Source organism: Podarcis melisellensis (genome assembly GCF_964234715.1).
Source record: "Podarcis melisellensis genome assembly, chromosome: 7".
Taxonomy (NCBI): Eukaryota; Metazoa; Chordata; class Lepidosauria; order Squamata; family Lacertidae; genus Podarcis; species Podarcis melisellensis.
The window spans coordinates 29468726-29484963 of record NC_138539.1 but is presented as its reverse complement, the minus strand read 5'-3'; the positions used below and the strand labels follow the sequence as shown (position 1 = coordinate 29484963).

The 16238-nt window shown below is 41.3% G+C and overlaps 1 protein-coding gene across 2 annotated transcripts in view; it reads right to left on the bottom strand.

Moving 5' to 3' along the window:
- Window positions 1-16238, bottom strand: part of ZNF704 (zinc finger protein 704) — a 44305-nt gene that overhangs the window by 23905 nt on the left and 4162 nt on the right. For both annotated transcript variants that reach the window (XM_081919779.1, XM_081919778.1), the window contains exon 2: window positions 8106-8353. In XM_081919779.1, the coding sequence (XP_081775905.1) occupies window positions 8106-8353 (248 nt within the window). The remainder of the gene's footprint in view (window positions 1-8105; window positions 8354-16238) is intronic.

The window sequence follows — 16238 nt, the reverse complement described above, 5'->3', positions numbered from 1 at the left end:
GACAAACTGGAACGTGTCCAGAGGAGGGCAACCAAAATGGTCAAAGGCCTGGAAACGATGCCTTATGAGGAACGGCTAAGGGAGCTGGGCATGTTTAGCCTGGAGAAGAGGAGGTTAAGGGGTGATATGATAACCATGTTCAAATATATAAAAGTATGTCATATAGAGGAGGGAGAAAGGTTGTTTTCTGCTGCTTCAGAGAAGCGGACACGGAGCAATGGATCCAAACTACAAGAAAGAAGATTCCACCTAAACATTAGGAAGAACTTCCTGACAGTAAGAGCTGTTCGACAGTGGAATTTGCTGACAAGGAGTGTGGTGGAGTCTCCTTCTTTGGAGGTCTTTAAGCAGAGGCTTGACAACCATATGTCAGGAGTGCTCTGATGGTTTCCTGCTTGGCAGGGGGTTGGACTCGATGGCCCTTGTGGTCTCTTCCAACTCTATGATTCTATGATTCTAATTACCATTTACACTTGCATGCCGGTGCAAGTAGATAAATAAGTACTGCTGTGGCAGGAAGATAAAACGTGTTTCCATGCGTTCTGGCTTCCATTACGGTGTCCCATTGCACCAGAAGTGGTTTAGTCATGCTGGCCACATGACCCAGAAAGCTGTCTGTGGACAAACGGCGGCTCCCTCAGCCTGAAAGCGAGATGAGCACCGCAACCCCATAGTTGCCTTTGACTGGTCTTGACCATTTACAACAGTGCATTCAGGCATTAACTTGAATAGAACTAGAACTGTTATCTGTTAATTAGCCATGCTAAGTGCTCCATGTTTGGCAGGATGCAAATCTCAAAATAACAGACATATTCTCTGAGGCTTTATGTATGCACATGCTAAGCACTCCATCTCCTTTAAAAGCAGTATATAGACTATTTTTCATTCAATCGCCCATTTAGAATGGTGTAAAGAAGACAGGAGAGTGAACACACACTACGAAAACGACCCATCTATTTGTTTCTCAGGCTAATAATTCACCTTTTTTAAAAAAATAATACAGTGGGGGGGGGGTTGGGTTCCATCATTGATTGAAGCCCTTTACTCTAGTCACTTTTCCATTTCTTACATTAGCAACGATCCAAAAACTTGACTGTTTTACAGTCTCCTGTCTCTTTGGTGCATCACACATGCAACTCTGAACATTCAGTATTCCGTTAAAAGGATGGTTGGGAATATACAGTGCCTTGAAACTAGAAGATGTTAACACATATTATTTGCTCCTTGTTAGCCTCACACCTTCCTCTCCTTTCTTTTGTCTGCTTGTTATCCTTGCTCCCTCTTTTCCTCAATTTCTTTTGTTGTATTCTCCTCTACTAAAATTTGATAGCAATTTTGGAAAAAAATCATGTCTCACTGCTCTGAGGGCATTATATAAACCAAATAAATAATACATTTAAAATAGAGCTGCAATTTCTGACCACTGGTCATGCTGCCCGGGGATGATGGGAACAGAGTCCAGCAGTAGCTTCTGGTTTAACTGTTCCCCACCCTTGACATACTGTATATGTACACATGTGGAGATTCAGTTTGTATTAATACATCTCTCTGATTTCCACTGAATTTGTAATTGCAAGAGACTACCTATGGAGACAGGGATGCAGGTGGTGCTGTGCGTTAAACCACAGAGCCTAGGACTTGCTGATCAGAAGGTTGGCGGTTCGAATCCCTGCGATGGGGTGAGCTCCCATTGCTCAGTCCCTGCTCCTGCCAACCTAGCAGTTCAAAAGCACGTCAAAGTGCAAGTAGATAAATAGGTACCGCTCTGGCGGGAAGGTAAACGGTGTTTCCGTGCGCTGCTCTAGTTCACCAGAAGTGGCTTAGTCATGCTGGCCACATGACCCGGAAGCTGTACACCGGCTCCCTCGGCCAATAAAGCAAGATGAGCACCGCAACCCCAGAGTCAGCCACGACTGGACCTAATGGTCAGGGGTCCCTTTACCTTTATCTTTACCTATGGAGACAGTATAAAAAGTTTAAAGATGTTCATACAAACTGGTGATCTGACAAACCCTAATTGAGCTAAATAGTTTTCTTTTTCTTTCTTTCCCCCGATTTTGGAGAAATCAGTGGGAGGCTACCTATTTATAAGCAACATATGTGAATTCACTATTTTTCTTAAACTACACACTTATCTGAAACAAGGATGAATTGCAACAAAGTCAGGCTGCAGACTTGGATAAAATCCAGCAACATGAATTGCAGCTGAACTACAGTCTTGAAGCAGATCTGAAGCTTTCAGTGTGAGTCGTGTTATGTATGTATTATACCTGCACTGTAGATATGGCGCCAGCACACAATTCATCGCTTTAGTTTTTCCACAAGCATGGTTCATGGGATACTAAGCATCTGACTTCTTTTAGATAGATTATTACACTTACACGTTTCTTATGTCCCTGAACAGCACCTGAATGTTTTGAAGGAAGAGGCTTGTGCATATTTAACACAGCATAGTATCTAATGGCATTAAGTGCTGTATTGTCATGAGTTAGTTTTGCTTCGGTAATTGCAGATATCATCAGCACTGTGCATAATTCATATCAGTTCCTTTCTACACAGGTGCTCACTCTTATTTCCATATCAGTAATTAGTGCTTGACAATGAATGTTATCTAACCTGTCTAGGTGAAACAGACAAATCTAGTCACAATACAACTCTCTAGGTGACTGATTTAACTGTGCAGACAATTGGGACCAACCGTTCTGAAAGTAAACTTAACAGCTCTGTTGTACATTGGCCAGCCAGAATGCACATTTCGTCTTGCAAACCTTACTCATATTTCTGTTGGGGACTCATAGCACTACTTCCTTGCCAATAAGCAGAACCATGTTCCATTGCATGGCTGCTCCAGAACCAGTCCCAGAAATAAAGGGTGGTATCCAACTAAGCTATATTGTACTCAGATTCGACTCACCTCAATCACCAAGATCCTTTGAGGGGGGCACCTCTGGTGGGTCTCATGCCTCTGAAGTTTGGCTGGCCTTCACAAGAGACGAAACCTTTAGTTTGACAGGCACTGCCCTGTGAAACTCCCTGCTAGCAGAACTTTGGGCAGGAAGTTCTCTCCCTCCCTTGAGATGTCTTTTGAAAACTATACTGTTTAGCCACACATTTGCAATTTGAATTTTCTCTTTTAAACCCACCAGCATTTATGGATTTTTAAAATTGATATTGTTATGGATATCTTTGTTCACTTTAATTTTATATGCTGCAAATCTACCTTCTTAATTAATATGCAGATTATAAACACACAGATAAATAGATTAAAGAGAGTTGGTGATATGCCTGCTCCTAATTGGAACTTAATGGGCCAGTCCCTTTGGGCTTCAGATCAAAGAGAAAGGACGGCCAACAACATAATCACTGAGGAATACAAGAATAAGCAGAATTTCATTCTGAGACAATTTGTCAAGTACAATTCATTTTTGAAATTGACTGACTCCTCTTTTTATATGGGGATTTGTATTGCTCTGAGCCAGGGGTCAGCAAACTTTTTCAGCAGGGGGCCGGTCCACTGTCCCTCAGACCTTGTGGGGGGCCAGACTATATTTTTTGGGGTGAAATGAACGAATTCCTATGCCCCACGAATAACCCAGAGATGCATTTTAAATAAAAGGACACATCCTACTCATGTAAAAACATGCTGATTCCTGGACCGTCCGTGGGCCGGATTTAGAAGGCGATTGGGCTGGGTCCGGCCCCCGGGGCTTAGTTTGCCTACCCATGCTCTGAGCCATGCAAGGAATTGAGACAAATGCATTTTTTGACAACTAATACATTTGATTTTCACCAAGGTGAGTATTTTGACCTACAACAAAGTGATCTCTACTTTAAAGTAATTCAAAAGTGCACAAGAAATAGTAGCATTAACCTTAACTATTGTCCAGAAGCGCTGATGCATTTTTAATATCAGTTAATAAAACTAAATAAAAATTAGGAGAGTTTGTTTTGCTGTGATGATGTTTGACAGGATCACCATCCTATTGTATGGAACACCCTTATTCTTATTCTTATTCATTTTCTTTGTAAAGAATTTTGAAACTCAAATTCAAACTCGTAAATAATACAATTACCTATAGTAAACAATATTTGGGGATTTTTTTTTAATCGCGAGGGACAATTCTCATCCATTTTCCTGTATCAAGGCTGCAAGAACTCTCTAGTGACACCTAGTGGCTGTGAAGCAAACATGCTCTTATGCTGTATTTTATGGTGACTGGATTGCGTTGCATAACCTCCGAGGTTATAGGCACAGTCTAGATAAATTTAGGGCCAATGGAATTAATAAAGTTAAGCACACAATTAAGCACTGCTGTGTCATTAGAATTAAACAAAGAATGTAAATAATAGTTATTTTTATTAATTGTGCATGTTAATATACTCAAGATGTTTTAATTAATTTTTATTAATTGTGCATGTTAATATGGTCCTAAGCTAACACCCGAATGAAGACAATGGATTGTATCCAACTAAGACATACCCTGTAGACTTGAGTTAATCATGGCTATCCTAAGATATTCCTAAAACATGCAATAATTTTAAAAATCTGTTTTTTAAAAAAACCCACTTGATGGATATTATTTTTATACTGCAGAATTTTCTATCAAGTTCTCTTATGTTCATATATTTCTAGATGAGAAAACTGTATTATTTTTATTCACCCACAAATATTTCACCTACATTTTAAGAAGCAAATACCCAAAGAGAAAAATAGGTTTTGTGTAGGAGTGTCAAAAAGCAAATTCAACAAGACACATCACAGATTCAAACAAATCCTTCTGTTCATGGGCTGATATGCAAAAAAAACGAAACAAACAAACAAAAAAAAACCCCCCACCATCAGGCAAGGCCTAGTGCATTGAGTCCTGGAGTGTTTGTGCCTTTGTACAAGACCACTGAGCTTCAACTGGTGGCTCACACAAGCTCAATTAAGGCATGCTGTGGCTACCACCATTTTGATAAAATTTCTATTCCCCCTTTTGCCAATGGAACTGGGGTGCAAAAAAATTTGTGGGGGGGACGCTGAAAAATGAAAGGGATGCCAGAGGGCATTTATGTAGCACAGGGGTCTGCAACCTTTAAGACAAAAAGAGCCACTTGGACCCGTTTCCGAAGAAAATAAAACTGGGAGCGGCAAAACCATTGCAACATTTAAAACAAATATATCTCCGGAGCCGCGATCTGACAGCAGGCGGGAAGGTGACGTCAGGACGGTGCGTGACTAACGCACGCACCGCCCCCATGCGACGTCACAGCCAGTACAGCGACCGCCACAGTGGGGAGTGTTGGGGCGCACAATGCGCCTCCTCCCCTCGCTAGTATCTGCCCCGGAGCTGCGGCAAAGGTGTAAAAGAGCCACATGCGGCTCCGGAGCCGCGGGTTGCCGACCCCTGGTGTAGCAAGAGCCAGCGTGCAAAAGTCTTGTGTTAGGCTGTAGAAGCAGCAGAAAAAGAGAGCAAAAATATAAATTCACTAAAAGTATAAAAAATACACTAATAGTAAATACCACATCAGAGTTAAACTTGAGTCCTATGTCTGAAAAGACTTTTATCGTGCTAAGCTACCAAGAATATTATTGGGCAATGTTAGCAAGGAGAATGTGAGCCATGATGTTGGCTGGTTATTACATCTGCTGCAATCTTTGATGAGGTTTAGGGTACAGCTTGATTCAAATTTAATAAGCCATGGCATACTAGCCTGAAAACGAGCACCTGGGGCACTTCAGCTTTGATGCTCCCTGTCATTGTATTAGACAACAGTGAATGCAGGTGTAATTGACTAGCTCAGGATTTACTGCTCTCAAGGTTCCCTTCTATTGTCAAGGGAGAAGAGGGGTAACTAGAGACTGGGCTGGCATTAAAAGTTGCCACAACTGAACCCTGATATGGCAGATCATACCAAACAGCTAGATTACGGTCTTGACCGTTTTAAAAACAAACAAACAAACAAATCTATCCCCTTTCAATAAACAACAACCATTTAGTGTATGTCCTTTGCTTTCTGTAATTTCCCACAAAATTGCAGTTGGGGCTCTTTAGTTGATACCCCATTTTTATTCAGCATCATTGTAGTTACGGTATGGAACTTGCCCTGAAGAAATAGCCATTACTACCCCTGTTCTTACGATGCCCATTCAACAGCACCACATATATAAATATAAAAAAAGAGTCTTACCTCCCTTCTTATACCTTCAGCTCCCTTTCTTCCTTTTGCTATTTCATTAAAAGCTCCCTAATGGCTGCAGCACCAAGCAATTAGTGAAGGGGTTCAGGATATCAAATTCTAAAGCTTTTCCAAGAGGTCTAACAAGCTGAGAGTGAATGGAGGCAGAATCAAAGCTACAACCCAGTGCCATAACGTCCAACAAATTTCCACAGGAAGTCCAGTAAGTGACCAGAACAAAATCATGGGTGCCAACTACCTCAAACTCTGGGGAAGGTTTGTATTACACAGGAGGTTTCCATAATAATGCAAGCACGCTTATGGTAAATATACTTTATGAGTCTTTTGTTAATGCCCCAAGGCAAGCACTGAGGGAAAGAAGGAGAAGGAAGGAGGGAAATGGGAGAAAACACACAGTCCTGCCATTGAGGATAAGGGAGGGAAAGGTAAGTCTCCTGAATGAAACTTGCAGCAGTCAGTACAGATGCGGGGGGGGGGGTGTCATCTGGGGAATCAAGAGGATTTAAGGTGTTGCTGAGCTCTGGGAGCTGTACTGCGCCTAAGATTTCAGATTAAAACTGCACAGTGGAAGGAAAGGAGGACCTTTTTCTGCCTCCTCACTTCCAACTACTCTCTGAAGACTGGAGAAGAGACCCTCTTAAGAATATTAGGGGGTGGGCAGGGGAAGGACTAGACCATGTGAAAAATGAACATAATACTTTAGCTGCAGTTCATTCATTTTCAGCTTTGTATTCTTGTTGTTAAAAAAGCACACCTAGCCATTCCATTGTTGCGCCCATAACCTAGGTTCAAGGTGCCATTTAGCTCCTAGCTTTCTAACACTGCCTAAGGGGTTGTGGGTTTGATTGCTCTGCCTCTTGGTTTTATACCCATCCTTCAAATTCAGTTTCTATTCTATTCCACTGCAGCATGACAAAGAAAGAAGAGAAGATGGAAGCAAAGTCACAATGCTCATTCTTGGTTTAATGAAATATTGGTTTATCAGACTAAACCAGACTGGAATTATTATAGCTGAATCAGGCCTCTGACTATAGTTTAGAGCAGCCTTACCTAACCTGGTGCCTTCCTGATGTTTTGGATCAGAACTTACACCAGCTATGAAATTGTCTCACCTGTCATATGTGTGGAAGGATCTCTGCTTTAGTATATTCCTTGCTGGCATTGCTCACATAAGTTTATATTTCATTTTAAACAATTTACTATTATTGATACCTATTTTACAATGATAGGACTGGAGTACTAGCAACTGGCCAAAGGCTGCCCAGTGAATCGTATAACCCAAGTGGTCCATATCAAACAATGACCACTAACCTCCACAACACACACACACACACACTCAACCTGTAGGAAGCGCCATATACCATCTTTTTTGCTCCATAAGACACACTTTTTTCCTCTTAAAATCTAAGGTGAAATGTCTGTGCGTCTTATGGAACAAATGTGTGGTCCCTGGGGCTGGGGGGGGACCCGGGCTTCCCCCACCAGCCCCACAAGCTCTGGGAGCAGCTCCCTGAGCTACTTTTGGGGGCTGGGGGGGGAACCCAGGCTTCCCCCACCAGCCCCGACAAGCTCCTGAGCAGCTCTGGGGTAGCCCGCGAAGCCTCCACAGGGCGGCTGGGATCAGTGACGGGCTGCCCTTCTCCCTCCTCGGGGAAAAGCCTGCAAGCGCCGCACACACACTCCACGGGGCTCATGAAAGGGAACGCTGAGCAGAGCCTGGGATGCATACAGGTTCTGCTCAGCACTCCCTTTAAATAATTTTTTCCCCCTTGAATTCCCCCCCCCCAAAAAAGTAGGTGCGCCTTATGGTCAGGTGCACCTTATGGAGCGAAAAATACGGTAGTTTATATCAGAAAAACCCAACTTGCTGAACTTGGAAATGACTATTTTGCCACCCTTTCCTGCTTTTCAGGTTTCCCTACCTTGCAGGAGGCACATCAATATTTGAAGACACAACTTTGCGTTTCTGCTCGAGAAGGCAGATGGAGCGGGTGCTTTCTTTCTCGTGCTCATGGACTCTGCCAGGTTTTTTGGTGTCTGCTGTTTTCGAATCCTCTTCCTTCATCGCCAACAGAAAAAAATGTTGGTCTGACAGTTTTTGATTCAGATCACTTTTTAGCTCCTCCTGCTGAAACGCTGCGAAGGTCATTTCACGCTTTATGCTGGTTGCCTGAAAAATTAAAAGGGATTATTAGATTTCTTGCAATTCATTTGCATCATTTTAAAAAGAGGGGGCAGACATAGCCTCTAGGCATCCAATTCTATTTAGCAGCTCCGACTCACATTACCAACCACTTTGCTTCACAGGCTTCAGACAGAAACCTCTTCATTTCCTTTACTACAGGTACCTGCAAATTGTCATGAGCACCCTATTGAGAGGGCCATCCACATATCAAATAAGAGCAGCAAGGGCAAACAGAAAGGTGCTCTTGGTGGGCAGCACCCAGCCTCAGTTCTAGAACTACCTTGCTCTGTGCGCCAGGGGAGGGGAACTTGTGGTCTTCCAGACGCTTATTGGACCTCAGCTTCCTTCATTCCTGACCACTGGGCATCCTGGCTGAAGCTGATGGGAACTGAGTTCAACAACCTCTGGAGGGCCACAGCTTCCCCACCCTTGACAAAGAGGAAGGAAGACCCAGCATGCTCTCACGGCAGGACCATCTTGGCTGTGAATCCTGGAAGACTTGCTCTCTGCCTTGCAGGCCTTTTCCCCCCTGGGCTAACTCCAGCTACAAAAGCTCTTGGGCTAGGGTATTGTTGAGAGGATTTTGTTGAGGGGGGATGGTTTGCGAATGTTACTTATTATTTTTTGTATCTTTATTTTATATCTCATTATGATTTATGTGGAAATTGTTCAATATGTGTACTTTCTGATGTTTCACTTATTGCCTACTATGACTTTTGTTAATCTTTGTAATTATGCATGTTGCAAGCCACCTTGAACATGACTTACACATTCTTAGATGGGCTTAAGTGTTCGAACTTATTTTAAATTGCAGTTGTCATGTTTTACTGCTTTGTCATGTTTTGCTACTTTGGCTTCTTGGGGAGGAAGGCTGGGACAGAAATTGAATTAATAAACAAACAACAAATATATTAGTGAAAATAGCATATAAAATGTGTTATATTAGGGGAAACTGCTCTCAGAAAATGTTGTATTAGGAACTAATTCTGTTATGTTTTTCTAATAAATAAAAAATCACAAACTGACGTGGAAATGTACTGAAATGAATTTAAAACTGGAAAAATGAGTAACTGAAACAGAAATGGGTAGCTTCGTACAACTTTGCTTGCATCTAGCCACACTATGACCATGTGTGTGTGTGTGTGTGTGTAAGGTAAAAGACCCCTGACTGTTAGGTCCAGTCACGGACGACTCTGGGGTTGCAGCGCTCATCTTGCTTTCTGGCCAAGGGAGCCGACATTTGTCCGCAGACAGTTTTTCTGGGTCATGTAGCCAGCATGACTAAGCTGCTTCTGGTTAAACCAGAGCAGCACATGGAAATGCCGTTTACCCTCCCACTGGAGCGGTACCTATTTATCTACTTGCACTTTGACATGCTTTCAAACTGCTAGGTTGGCAGGAGCAGGGACCCAGCAACGGGAGCTCATCCCATTGTGGGGATTCGAACCACTGACCTTCCAATCGGCAAGCCCAAGGCTCAGTGGTTTAGACCACAGCGCCACCCACTGTGAAAATAGTCCTGTGCAAAAAAAGGTGCAGCTTCAGTCCATGTGAAACATGAAGGTTTTGGTTAAAAGTTAAAATCTTGATGCTTCCAACAGAGTTTATCAATAATAAAAAAATAAAATAAATGCAACAGATGCATAGTAGTTTGAATACATGGATGGGGAAGGGAGTTCAACATGGGTATTATCGGGAAACACTGCTGGTTGTTGCCCAGCGCCAGTTTATTTTTTTTAAACTGTAAAACTAATTACGCTGGTATAAGGTTACTGTAAAATACAATGAAAAATTACAGTGCAAGCCCATGCACACACTTAAAATGATTAGAGGCAAAATATTTAAACACATTTCCCATTTTGTAGTTTCCTTGGAAAGCCTTCTGGCACTTGTTTCAAGAGAAAAACCAGAATGATTACTTTAAGAACACAAATGGTATCCAAGCTGAAAGCATTAGTCATATTATACTTCTCGACATGCAGCCAAATGACATATTGCCAAGAAAATATGTTTCCCCTGTGTTTTGCAAAGCAAAAAGCTCACAACACAACACAACCAACAATTGTAAACAAGTATACTTTTCACTTTAGTAATAAAGGTCATGCTTGAAAGACAGATGAGATTTCCTGTTTTGAAAGTTGATTTTTAACCAATTATCCTGAAGAAATCAAATACTAATTCTGGGACAATTCAGAGAACCACTGTGTGCATGGCACGTACCTGACATGTATGTGCATAGGTCAACTGTCCAACCATGGTGCAGAATTTGGTGGCCAGGATGCTTAATGGGGCATGACGGCTTGAGCATATTACACCAATCCTGGTCAGACTGCACTGGCTGCTAATTAGTTTCCAAGCCCAATTCAAAGTCCTGGGTTTTTTATACCTATAAAGCCTTAAATGGCTCAGGACCACAATACCTCAAGGGCAGCCTCTCCCCATATGAACCGACCCAGACCCTGCATTCATCATCTGAGGCCCTTCTTCGTGTGCCTACGCTACAAGAGATTTAGAGGGCAGCAACATCATAACGGGTCTTTTCTGCAGTGGCTCCCTGTTTGTAGAATGCTCTCCCCAGGGAGGTTTAGCTGGCCCCTTCATTATACACCTTTAGGTGCCAGGCAAAAATGTTCCCTCTTCAACCAGGCCTTTGGACGATTGACATCTTACACCCTTTTGAAAGTGTATGTGGGAGGGGGGTAAGGCGGTGTACTGAAAATCTCCCACAATGTCCCTTTCAATGGTACAAATGGATGGGTCTGCTAAGGAATGCAGAAGACTTCACATCTGCTGAATTCATGGGGAGTGATAATATGGGTAACAATAATGGGTAATATTGTATATGGCGAGTAAATAGGGATAAAGGCAGCAGAGAAAAGAGTGATGAAATGAAATGCAGCAGAAGTGATGGCCAGGAGTTTTTGTTATGTCTGTTGAAGCCTGTGTAGGCATTTGAGGAGATGCAGCAAGTTCTCACGGTCCAAGCTGCAGGCCTATGTGTGATGGAAATTTCCCCTTTGCAAGTTCAGTTTAAGAGAACAGACGCACAGCACTCCAAATCTGCACATGCAATAACATGTATGGGGTTCATGCAAAATTGGACTCAAATTCTAATCAACAGGTTCAATTAACTTTGTCTTACTATCCCCCCATCAAGTTACCATGTATCAAAGACCATTTTTTTTACACAGCCTTCAGATTTTGTCTGGCTAACCTGCTCTTTATAAAGGGTAAGGAAAGGGGATGGGTAATTATAATTTTAGACTTGGGTAAAGAATAGAAATGCAATGTTCCAAGTTTGACACATATTCTCTCTTAGCCTCATTGCTCTGCACAGACACCATTCCTAAGTCAAAAAAAATCAACAACTCTATCCTGCCATTGTGCTAGTTGCTTCTCCAGTCCATCACATGATGCCTCTGACTCTGCCGGCGGCTTACAAGGCAGAATGGTACAGATAAAGTAAGTTTGCTTTGCTGCAACCCACTATGACTCAACTCTACTTATCTGCTCTTCTTCACAGACCCGTGATAGGGATTTCCAGTAATTCAATAGCTATGCGGACAGAAGCCTAGTCTGTAGCAAAACTTGCTTTATTAGACCAAATTAAGTTTCAATCCATGACTTAATTTGAAGTGGTACTATTATGGGATGCACCTTCCCCCGCCCAGCTTCAGTGGAGAGATTAATGATTTGGGTAGAAGAGTTCTAGACATAAATGAAAGGACTAAGGTGCATAAAGGGAAGGATGGAAATTTGCAGTAGCCAAGACAAGAGATAACCAGAACATGACTTGTGGAGTCTGAAAAAACAGCTACTGGGTTTTTGTTGTTGTTGTTTTGGTTTTTGCTATGCTATGCAGAAGAAGAGGAGGAGTTTGGATTTGATATCCCGCTTTATCACTACCCTAAGGAGTCTCAAAGTGGCTAACAATCTCCTTTCCCTTCCTCCCTCACAACAAACACACTATGAGGTGAGTGAGGCTGAGAGACTTAAGAGAAGTGTGACTAGCCCTAGGTCACCCAGCAGCTGCATGTGGAGGAGTGGGGAATCGAACCTGGTTCACCAGATTACGAGTCCACTGCTCTTAACCACTACACCACACTGGCTCTCACTTGGTGACTGAGACTGTGTGTGTGGGAGATAGAGAGGAGATTCTGAAACAAAAACCTAGATTTTATTAAAATTATTTAAACACGGCTTCCCATACAGGGGTCCTGAAACAGCTTACAAAATAAAATTCAACACTAAAATGTTTTAAAAGTGACTATTAAAATATACATAAAATCTAAATAAAATCAGCAATGAGCAATGCCAATAATAGAGTGCTCCAAAGAGTGGGCACCACTATAAAGAAGGCCCTTCTTCATTCCCCCACCCCGAGTGACATGCTTAGATAATGTGGTACCACTAGCAAGGGTTTCTCTGATTATCTTAACACCCTAACATGTCTGCATAGGAAGGGGAAGGCAATCTTTTCAGTATTCTGGTCCCGAGTTGTTTAGGGCTTTATACACCAGAAACAAAACTCTGGACATTGCTTGGTAGCTAACAGCAGCCAGCCTGTTTGAGCACTTTTAGCTCTCCACTCAGTACCTTCGCTGCCATCTTCTGCACTAGCTGCAGCTTCTGAAATAATTCCAAGGGCAGCCCCACAAAGAGTGCATAAGGACTGCCCAATTCCAGGACATCATTGCTACACTAGCTGGTAATAGGTGCTCCTAATCACCAAGGTTATTTTAGCCTCTGGTGACATAAGAAGAATTAATGCCTGGTTAACAGGGAAGATAGTATCTATAGACCCTAGTCAATAGCCACATTAAGAAGTCTTCAGTTAAGCATAATTTTGCACTATGTGCAACTGGGAAGCTAGTTAATGGCTTCAGAAGAATCCAGGATATGAAGCCAACTTCAAACCATGGTTTGATATCCTACCTTATTCTCAAGCTGCTAACCATGGCTTCCCAGTTTGGATACAACATGAAACCATAGTTAACTGAAGACTTCTTGGTTTGTTTCCTGGCTTTCCTGCAGGGGCACAAGGCTCATTCATACCTCAGCTTATTAGGCCAAAATATTATTGTCTGAATGTAGCCAAAGAGAAGGAGGCTTAGGAGAAGCAGTTCAATCATGCATGTACCGCATTTAAGATGACAATGATACATCCATGAAAAAAATATATCAGGAAGCTACTTGGAGATGCAGGACAAGATATATGGAATGGGAGACTTCTGGATGTAGAAACATTACGCAAAACCTTTTTAGAAATACTTACAATGATAATAAAAGGAGACTTACAGGAATGCTTAGGGTGCAAATTCTTCCTCAAAGCTTTTACTAGCACCAATAAACCCTTTCCGTAAGTCTGAAATATGCTTAATAGCACACCATCACTGGAAGCAACAGGGGCCAGACTACACCTCATGCTGTTAAAATATCAAACATCTAAAAGACTATTTAAAAACAAATCTAATTGATTTGTATTCTTAACATACAACTCCAACCTCAAGTTCTCTTAAACATTTTTTTTGTGCTAGCCTGAGGATAAATCAATTTGAAAAAAGAAGAATTATATTGCACAATCTATTCAGCAAGAATAATATTCACGGAGGAGCACAATGAGGTAAGAAAGATTCTTCTATCAATATTTGGAAAGGTGCTGCTCTGAATCTTAATGTATCGTTACATTCTAGGCTACTCTTTGCATTTATTTACTCACTCACCTTGCCAATGCCTGCTTCTTATAAATAACCTATGCTAGTTAAGCCTAATCATTCAAAGTGTCTGGAAATAGCTGTGCTGAAGAACACTACCTGAAATAATGCATCAGGAATGCCATTACAAGCACCACTTCTTCTAAATCAGCATTATATTAAAAAAAAATAGTACAAAGAAAGAGAATTCATAGCTTTGCTATTCAACAGTTGAAGAACTAATATTCCACTCAAATATCAGTTTCTCCAGAACAAAAATGTGAATGGTTTTATTGTGGTCAAGAAATTACATGACTACTACTATATATTGCACAGTTTCATCCAAAAGGGCCAAAAAAAGGAACAGTTTTCCTGCATTACTCTTGACAATTCAAAGGCTAGCCAGTCAGCTCAACACAGAAACAAGTCACATTTAGCTATACTTAGCTTACCCTGCCTATTCTCCCTCCCTTCCATGTTGCATGAAATACAACATAACGGGATACTAATCTTCTGCTGCCCAAACAGTATACTATATTTAAAGTTACAAGAAGCAAAATGATAGTTTACACATGCAAAAACAAACAAACAGTGAAAGAATAAATGGAAGAGACTGGTGCACCTTTTTGGTACTTCTGTGCATATACAGCAGGGCTGGCCAACATGGCACCCCCAGGTGTTTGGACCACAGCTACTATTATTCCTGAATCATGCTGGAATGGGATGAGAGTTGTCATCCAAAACATCTGCAGGGCACCTCATTGGTTACCCCAGAATTGTGCACAGTCACCAAAAGGGAAGGATATACATTTTTCTATTAACAACACATATGGCTGTTAGTCCCAGTAACTGCATATTCTATTTGCCGATTGAAACTGGCATATTTATGTAAATTTGTGTACTTTTTATTTGATAGGACCAACACAGCAGCTCCTCTCTGCTCCATGCTTTTCTTAAAAAAAAAAAAAAGAAGCAATGGCTCAATTCGGGTAATTTTTCAAACCATAATTTTAAGAAGCAGGAACATGCCATTGCCCTTCAAATTATGACCCAGCATATCAGAAGAGAAGTACAGCATCCAAGCTGGGACATTGCCAGAGTAGTCTTTTTTTAAAGTTTCTCCATAGTTTTGGCCAGAGTTTCAAAAATGTGTAACATTAACTGATGGTGCAGCTCTTGGCTTCATAGCACAGTTACTTTTTAACCCTCAGACCAATGTGTTTATAGTACAACTACTTCCAGTATTAGTCATAGTACAGTACACCATTCTTGGTTTTACCAGCAGATTATTATTATTTACATTATATCAATGCATATCACCTGATGATAAAAAGTTAGGTTTTAAAAATCTCAAGTGTAAGCATTTTCCAGGCCCAAATGTTAACAATGCAAAACTGTACTCCTCAACAGCTTCCTTCCCCCATATAAAAGAAATATAATACTTCCCCTTATGCTGCATGTTTCTGAACAGAAGTGTTCTTGTCATACACAGCAAACGTCTTTGATGTTTCTTGTCTTAACCAAGCTGAGTTTATTTGTGGCATCAGCAACAGGTTAGATCTCTTTGCATTACAAGCCAACTATCGTGTGTCAAGTGTTTGTCAGCCTCCATTACAGTTATAAAAACATATCACATTAACCATCAACACAGTTGGATCTTTGAGAAAAGCCTTTCTGGAGTAGTCAGTACACAATGTGGTTTCAACTTGTCCATTCCACACCTTTAACAATGTTGTTAAGTAAGCATTATACAGTTTTAGATATGGGGCTGCATTCAGATGCAATGCTATTCCATGATTTAGCACTTCATGAAAGACTTGTCCTCCTGAGTTTGCAACCTCCCTAATTCTTTTCCTAGAGGTGTTTGAAATGCCCCCTCCCCCTTTTAGTTGTTTTGTTTTATCCAAACTAGAAACGGTGTTTGAATGCTAGCTGTAGTCATTTTCAAAACATTCCAATTTCAAACCACCAATTATGAAGCTGAATGGTTTGAACTAACTATAATGGCCGTTACTTATTTATTTAAAGTATTTACTATCTACTTTCCAAAGAATCCAACAGTATAGTACATTAAAACTAAGGCAACAATGTAACAAAAAGCAGAGCACTAAAATGGCTACAACTTAATCACCAGGAGGAAACATGATACAATATTAAGCCATCAAGATCAGGGACTA